The sequence below is a fragment of the Hordeum vulgare genome, chromosome 6H (genome assembly GCF_904849725.1).
Source record: "Hordeum vulgare subsp. vulgare chromosome 6H, MorexV3_pseudomolecules_assembly, whole genome shotgun sequence".
In the NCBI taxonomy this organism is placed as follows: Eukaryota; Viridiplantae; Streptophyta; class Magnoliopsida; order Poales; family Poaceae; genus Hordeum; species Hordeum vulgare.
Window position 1 is genome coordinate 307723139 of NC_058523.1, and position 8516 is coordinate 307731654.

At 46.5% G+C, this 8516-nt stretch overlaps 1 protein-coding gene across 1 annotated transcript; it reads right to left on the reverse strand.

Annotated features, from left to right (window-relative positions):
- Nucleotides 1–6375: 6375 nt before the first annotated feature.
- Nucleotides 6376–7571, reverse strand: LOC123404150 (transcription termination factor MTEF1, chloroplastic-like). The gene has a single exon (XM_045098070.1). It carries the CDS (start codon nucleotides 7512–7514, stop codon nucleotides 6672–6674), a length of 843 nt encoding a protein of 280 aa, XP_044954005.1. The 5' UTR covers nucleotides 7515–7571; the 3' UTR covers nucleotides 6376–6671.
- Between the last annotated feature and the right edge of the window lie 945 nt (nucleotides 7572–8516).

The following is an 8516-nucleotide window of genomic DNA, read 5'->3' on the forward strand; positions in this document are numbered from 1 at the left end:
ATCCTCAGTTGCTGCTACTTCCTCTGTCGCAGAAACCTCTGACTCAGAAATTCCTTAAATACAATCTGTGCCGCCAAAGCCAAGGGCTCCAAAGCCTCAAGAGAAGTCTGCTCAGGCTTCAGTCACAAAACCCTCAGCACCAAAACCATCAGCGCCAAAGCCGTCAATACCAATCTCCTCAGCTCCAAAATCCTCAGCACCACCACCAAAGCCACAAGAGAAACCAGTACAGAAGCAAGTCATGAAGCCTATGACCGCCAGCTCCAGCTCCTCACTCCCAGCTGCAACCAGCTCGGAGACAAAGTCTTCAACACCTCCTGCGAAGACTCTGGTAACTGCCGAACGTTCAACTCTGCCAAGCCCAGCAAAATCATCACCGTCCCGTCTGCATCAGAGGGCAGTGATGAATATGATGATGAAACCCTACAAGCCATCATCAGAAACAAGCAGGAAAGAGTTGCTCAGGCATCAAGCAGTGCCATTTCTCTGGCAATGGACCCCAAGGTCCTCCTTGACTACATCAACATCTGGTATGAGGACCCAAACACTTCACTTAATGATTTGAAGCTTCCCCCTGGCATCAGTCACATGGTGACCATTTTCATCAATGAAGCCAAGTGAAAAGAATAGCAGGCCAGACAGGCCAAAGTTGCAAAGATTAAAAAGGAGAAATTCCTCAAGCAGAATCTCCTCAAATTAACTCCTGATGCACTGGTGTCAACACAGGCAGAGCTGAAGAAATTGACTGATAAGTACTCTAAGCTGTCAGATCGCAAAAGTCTAAAGAGCAATTTCATCAAGCTGGCCACTAGTGTTGTTGATGAATACAATAAGAAGGCGCACCCCAGCACCAACTTCTCAGCCCTTGATTGAGGAGCCAGCAGATGAATCTCTTCATGTTGAGGAAACTACTCAAGCTGAGGATGTTGTAGGCCTCATGAAGAATATCCTCTTTAACATTATCCATGGTATTCCTATCAACATCCATGATTTCTTCTTGAGGACTTTGGCCGATAATGCTATGTGTCATTTTGATCACAAGATATATGCCCCATGGATCATGAGATTCATCAGGAAAAGGACGGGCATCAACTTCCACGCTGATTTCCAAAACCATGTTGGTTATATGCCTCCTATCCGGGTCAACAAGAAGACTTTCAAGTCCATTGAAGGAAAAGAAAAATCTGTGATTGAAGAAGGCAGTAGGCCCCTTGATGGTCAATTCAGAGTCGGAAGCTTATTCCTCATGGGATGATACTGAGACTCGTCCGGCAAGCCCCGTTCCTCCTCGTGTGATGAATACAAGAGAGCTCCTCCTTAGTCTTCACCAGAAGGTGGATCGCAATCACATGTGGGTCAAACGCCAGTTTGCTGCCATTGTGAAAACCGTCACTGAAACACAGAACTTTGTGAAGCTCAACCATCACTATCTGCATGAGATTTTTGATCGCACCTTAGCTACACTTGCACATCTGAAGACCCAGACTAAGCTTAAAGAAATGGACTTTGCACGAGACTTTGAATGGTCGTGGCCTCCCAAGAAGAAGTTCAGGCCTATTCCAGTGCCAGACCTTGAAGACAGCTCCTTTTCTTCATTCCGCATAGCTGAAACTGATGAAGAACAGCTCGACACTGCTACCGGTCCAAGGAAGAAGACTACTCCCAAGAAGCATCACGACTCTTCCTTAACTGCCACGAAGTGAAATCTTCACGGACGTTAGTCCTCAGTTTGTCCCTTTTTGTCAATTGATGACAAAGGGGGAGAAACTTGAGAGTTCGTCTTCAAGCGGGATATTTTTGGGGCTTATGAACTATATTTAAGTTACAAACTCTTGGCTCTTCTTAAGTTTTTATGTAATGAGTTGTAACTTAAGCCCGATGGTACTCTGGCGTTTTTGAATGTTTTTCTTCGCATGCTTATTCCTCAAGTTTTAATGTACGCATGCTGGAATTCGTTAGATACCATTTGTCATCATGTATTTTTCATTTTCTTCATATGATACGTTACAAGTATGCATGATTTACAAGACTCAGGGGGAGATCTCCATGATATAAAGCATCAATGTGCATTTACTGTGAAAAGCAAAATCTTCAACATATGCACATCTTCAGGGGGAGTCTCTCTGAATCTAGATTTCAAATTCCTCATATGAGTATTTACACTTCATATTTTTTATCCCTGTTGAAGACTTAACCTAATTATCATCAACCACCAAAAAGGGGGAGATTGTAAGTGAATCTAGAGCCCCTTAGTGATTTTGGTGGTTTGAATACTTATAAATTAAGTATCTAATGTGTTTGTGAGTCTACACAGAATTTATAAGTCATTGAGGAGTTTGAGATATTTGAAGAATATCGACCCCTAAAAATATATGTCTTCAGTTGAACAAATTGGTCTGAAGCTGAAGAAATGAATCGCGAGGAATCTGCGATGAAGTTGATATTCCTCATGAAGATACTGATATTGAGAAGTCCGGTGTGTCCTGAAGAAAATCACTCTGAAGAATTTGAAGCATGAAGACTTACACTTTCTGTTTTATTTTCTTCGCATTTGAGTAATAGGAACACCGTACTGTTAAAGGGGGTCGAAGTTACACTATGGAATGAATTTCCTCATGATGCTCAACCCAAGCCTAAAACCTACCAAACGCCTCAAGTGAGGAATACAAGTGACATGAGCACTCTCACAGTTGAGGGTCCCGACCGTTTCGATAGCCACGCCAAGTCATTGGTCTTATCCATTCCAACGGTCATATTATTTAACGGCATAAGTGTCAAATCATGTCGGGATGCTCCCAGGCTATAAATAGCCACCCCCCACAACCACTAGCTGGTCGGCTGCTCCGTTAGAAACTGACACTTGTCATAAGAGCAACCCAATTCCTCAGAGTCTTCGAGAGTAATTCATCAGCGAGGAAATACACCATACACCGAACCCACAAACCAAACCTAGTGATTGAGCATCACTAAAGAAGTTGTTCCTTTGTAGGACTGAAGCCTTTTACCTTTGAGGACTGTGCATCCTCGAGACGGTTAGGCGTCATGGTCTAGAGCTTTCCAGCAGTCAATTGTGGATCGTCGGTGACCAAGTTTGTGAGGGTTTGGAAGTCTGCCCTGAAGATTTACCACGAGTGTTGGGCGAGGACTGTGTGTCCTTAGCTCAAGGAGAATACGGTAAGGACTGTGTGTCCTTTGGTTTCAATACCAAGCCGCTCCAAACCAGATGTACGACTGTCACAGCAGTTGGAACTGGGTCATCAACGATTGTCTTCACTGAGAAACTTTGCACTTCTGATCCTTTATTGTTTCCGCTGTAAGTTAGTCATCAGTGAGGAATTTCCTCAAAAGGAATTTCCTCAGTGATGAAATTCTAAAAATCTCCTATTCACCCCCCCTCTAGTCGATATAACGCACTTTCATTGGCATATGACAAAATGCATAACCTTTTTTCCTAAAAAAATCAAGAAGCATTTGGATGTGACAAAGAACACATAAATTTTTTGTTGGAATTTTTTTGATATTTCAAAGTTAATTTTTCATGGGCAGGAGCATGTGCTTCCGGTAGTTGAATTGCATTTCCCCTTTATGATCATCTAGTTACGAAGTGTGTTTGATACACACAAGGTATTCCTCCAATGTCAGTGAGTCGCATGATCTTATAGTCTTAGGAACAGATACATGACATGAAGAAAGCAGTAACAACAAACTAAGTGATACGATTAAATGATATGCTTGCGGTTGGGTCTTGTTCATCAAATCATTGTTCTAATGATGTGATCACGTTCTCAAATGAAAACTCATGCATATGGATAGAAAACCTTAACCATCTACGATGAAGAAGCTAGCCTACTAGGGGCTCACTAGAGACACGATGTTGTTTATATATCTACACATGCATTTAAGTTTTCGGTCAATGCAATTCGTGCATAGATAATAAAGGTTTGTCATGAACAAGAAAATATGATAATAATCAATTTATTATTGGCTCTAGGGCATATATCCAACAGTTTCATCTTCCGCACAAATCACGACGGATCTCGACGGTGTGGCGCAGTGTAGTCTCAGCGTTCGATGCGGGTTGACAAACTCACGCAGGAGGAGGACGCTATCTGATGTCATGGTGGCGTTGATGGCAGGTCTGGCAAGGTTGATGCGCCAGTTCATGTTTCGAAGATAGATATGTGAAGGACGTGGTCGCCTCTGAGAGTACGTCGGACCGGTGTGTCCCCCAGACCTGACATTGTGGTTTGGTTTGAGCCTCCAGCTTTAGATGTTAGGCTTTGGTGCAAAGTCTATTTCGTATTCGGCTCGGATTTACGAATGTTGTCAAGATAATGACTTCGGACTTATTGATTTATTACTTTGTAAGGTCTTTATGAATAATTAATAAAGTAACTATATGTATTATGCCCAGATGCAGAGGTCGGGGGTCATCGTCCTTTTCAAAGAAACTAAGCATGGATTGTTATTTCAAACAACAAACGTGGTTGGACCGCAAAAGAGAAGATTGACTAAGGTCAACTCTAGTTGATCTCATATAACCGATTAGAGGAGTAAAAAATCCAGTTTTAGTAGTTTTCCTTCTTTAACTAGAAGCTAGCCAAATCCCTAAATTCGTTAGAGTAGTAAAAAGTTTTTCCACCACTTATCCCGTATCTATATTTACTCCACCGCTCTCGGTCGCTTATCCCGTATCTATATTTACTCCACCGCTCGATAACGGAGAAAAAAATTCTTTACTCGGGTTTGCTTCTCCTCCTCCCCAATCCCCGCCCCGACGACTCCCCGGACACCCTCCTCCTCTCGAATGGCCGAATATCGTGGCCGATGGTGCTCCTCACCCATCCGTGGCGCGACCTCTAGCCGCTGCCGCCGCGTCGATGCGGCCCTATCTCGCCAGCTGTCTGACTTCCCCAAACTCCCACCATCGTGGAAGCCATAGAGGAAGTACTTCGGCATCCCACATCAAGCGTGGGAGACGTGGGTGAAGGAGAAAACCGTCTGTGACACCCACACCAAGCATTTGCTATGCTCCTTCCACGTGGACGAACTCGCCACCCAAAAGTACGACCGATGCCAGGTTCTGTTGCATAACCCCGTTGCCCGCCTCAACTTCCCATGAGGCGGCGAGATGCCTCCACTGAACGACCCGCCGCCATTGGGCTTGGTGATTGCGGCGGTAGGTTAAAAGGACCGGGAGGCGAGGGAGCGGATTGCGACAGAGGCCTCCGACGAGGAGTACAAGGCAAACCTCCACCACCAGTACCCCGAGCTGGTGGAGACGGAGTGCCAGATCTTTGTAGAGCGCGCGACTGCTAGGGGGAGGGGAGGCCATTCGACGTCCCGAGCAGCGAGAAGGAGGACTTCAACATTAAAGAATGGCAAATATCTTCCCATGGCATGTTCCCATGAGCGATGGGATTTCATAGGTGGGGTGCCTGCCCTCGCAAAGTACGGCCACTAGAGGTTTTAATTCCCTATGCTTGAGCTGTTTATTATGTAAATTATGTGTCAAAATAGACTATGCTTCAGTGGTTGTTAATGTGTCAAACTAGCCTAGACTTTGGTGATTGTTAATGTGTCGAATTGGCCTAATCAAGTCTTTCTTTCTTAGTAGGCTTCTAAATAAATAAATTTGATTAAGTTTTTAGAATAAGTTGGTAGGTACAGCTTATTCTAGAAACGAGAAAAAAACTGATCATAAGCTTCGGTGGTTGTTCAAATTACATTCAAATTTTCTTTTTACTCCATTAAATACAGTTGATCCGCTAGAACCGACAAAATTTTAGTGGAGTAAAAATATTTCATTAAGTTAACTTCACCGATTTGCTCCTTTATTTTTAGGCCGACCATAGTGGGGATATCATAGCAATTATCATAGTCTTGGAACTAGCAAACATGTTGATGTCACAAGTAATTAAAGAAGAGAGAGGATTAGAGTAACATAGGTAGATACCATATCATGTTAAATGCTATGCTATTATGTGTCATGCATGTGAATAAATGAGATCACCTATGATACACGTTTATGATACTATGGTGGTGTTTCTTTCTAGAGACTTTTTGGTGTAGGGACTAAAAAAAATCTCTTTTAGTTCCATGTGAAAGAAACAGGAGGGACTTTTAGGGACTAAAAGAGGTTTTTTGGGACTAAAGGAAGAAGTCCGTATGGGAGGGACTTTTTGGGACTTTTTTGACTATTTTTACAATAATGCCCCTACTTTTAGCATGTCATTTAATAACTTCTAGTATATTACTAAGGGTAACATGGTCTTTTTGCATGTCATTTAATGACCTCTAGTTCATGTTTAGTCCTTGAAAAGAAACGGATAGGGACTAGAGACTTTTTAGTTGGGACTAAAAAAGTCCTAGAACTTTTTAAAGAAACAGGGTCTATGTACTATGAAAGTAGTTTCGTACAATAGTAACATATACATGATACTACTATATGTTACTCTCCATTCTGAACAGCCGGGATCCATTAGAGTTGGCCTAACAAACATAATCTAGGATTCCTCATTTAGGCATTCCACATTTATGTCGACCTACCGATAAAGGCATTTGGCACATGAGAGGCTAAAATTCTAAACTGGATTCAAACTCAATGCACCACAATTATCGAAATCAGATGCAGTGCAGCAACCACACATACCCTCCTTCTGAGTGCAGGTTCACGTCCTCTCCGTATTGCCCGACAGCGCTGCATCTAAGATCCGCTCCTTGAACTCATCATCGCTGCTCGTGAGCATTTCCTTTAGTGACATATCAACGCCCCTCACCCTCAATGCTTCGTGCCTCGGCTTGATCCTCCCCTCCAAGCTGAACGCGAAGTAGTGTGGGAACTCGGTGAGCTCAGCGGCTGGGTCCATGCCCATGCCGTCGGCGAGGAATTTGAGCTTGGGCGTGAGGTTGGTCTCGATACCATAGGAGAGAATGGCGGGGGCGCGGCGAATAATGGTGCAGATGGCGGGGTCTGGGAGCCTTGTGGCGTCTCCAAGGAAGAGGAGCTTGGGGAGGAGTGTGCGGTCGACGGAGAAAGCGAGGAGCAGGGCAGCAGCGAGCGGAAGGGGTCTCCGTCGCAGGGAAACGCGGTGGCGAAGGAAGTAAAGCGCGGGGCGAAGGGTGTCCGGGATGGACGCTGCGAGGAGGCGAGGGGAACGGACCACCGCGGTGCGGAGGAGAGGAGGGGGCAGCGGCGCGGCGGTGGAGAGGAAGCGGAGGGACTCCTCAGGAGGAGAGGTGAGGAGCGACGGGAATGCCGAGAAGACGCGGGAGGCGTCGCCGGCGGAGAGTCCGTGTGAGAGGAGGAGGCGGAGGGAGGCATGGAGAAGGGACAGCGGCGCGGAACGGAGCTCAGGATGAAGGGCGAGGAGCGGGAACGGGTCGACATGGAGCTCGGCCGAGAGGAAGTGGAGCTTGCGGCGGAACTCCACACCGCCGCCTCCGGCGAGGCGGACGGGCAGGATTTGGGCGGGATGTGGAGGTGGAGGCGGGAGGGGCGTGTAGGCGAGCATCACGGGGAGTTATCCACGGAAGAACCTGTGTGTTTCTTTCTATTGCTTTTTAGGTATGTCCCAATTTTCAACAGGTAAATGATTGGGCAACGCTGGGAGCCGGCGCGCCGGCCGGATGTTTTCGGCCGATCTGCCCCAGCCACCCGATCTACTATTGCGATACTGTGAGATCAAAATTCGTCTATTATTTATTTTATCTTGTTCTCGTCTTCCCGAGCGTTCGTCGCGCCGACTGCCCCGCTGGGGCGCTCCACGCTCCCGCACTCAGCTCGCCCCCGGCCCCTCGTCTCCCCGGCCGTCGGTTGGAGCGTCATGGATGCAGCTCGTCCCTGACCGCTCGCCGCCTCAACCGTCCATCGAAGCACCATGGATGCTGCTCCGTGACTCAGCTCGTTCATACCGCTCGCCGTCCCGGCTGCCCCGCGCTCCGGGACTCAGCTCGCCCTGACCGTTCGCTGCCCCCGTCGTTTGCCGGCGCACTCGTCCTGCTCATGCCCGTCGGTCTTCACGTCGTCGGTCGCACCTCACCCCACTGTGTTGCAAACGCTGGAAAAAAAGCTTCAACCCTAAATGGAAAAAGCTTCAACTGGCACTGCGAATGAGGGAAAGATACATCCGCTCACACCAAATGCTTCAACCTTAGATGAACAAAGTTTCAACCAAATGATAGAGAGAGCTTTAACCAAGTGCTGCTCAAAAACGGAAAAGGTTTCGAACGTTTACAAAAACGCTTTGACCGTGAAAGCAAAAAGTTTCAACCGTGTATAGAAAAGCTTCAACCGTTAAGAAAAAAGCTTCAACCAAATACTTCAACGAGGGAAAAGATGCAAACGTTGACAGAAAAAACTTCAACCGTATATGAAAAAAGTTTCAACCGTCGCCCCGGCTGCAGCATCTCACGTGGTCACCCTAGGTCACCGCCGTCACGCGCAGCGGCTGTCGGTGGAGAAGCCGCGGCGCTCGCCGACAGCGCGTGAGGTTGCAGGGAGAAGGAGGAGAGGG

Excerpts from the sequence above, each read along its gene's own strand:
- LOC123404150 (XM_045098070.1), bottom strand. The coding sequence starts at position 7,514 with ATGCTCGCCTACACGCCCCTCCCGCCTCCACCTCCACATCCCGCCCAA.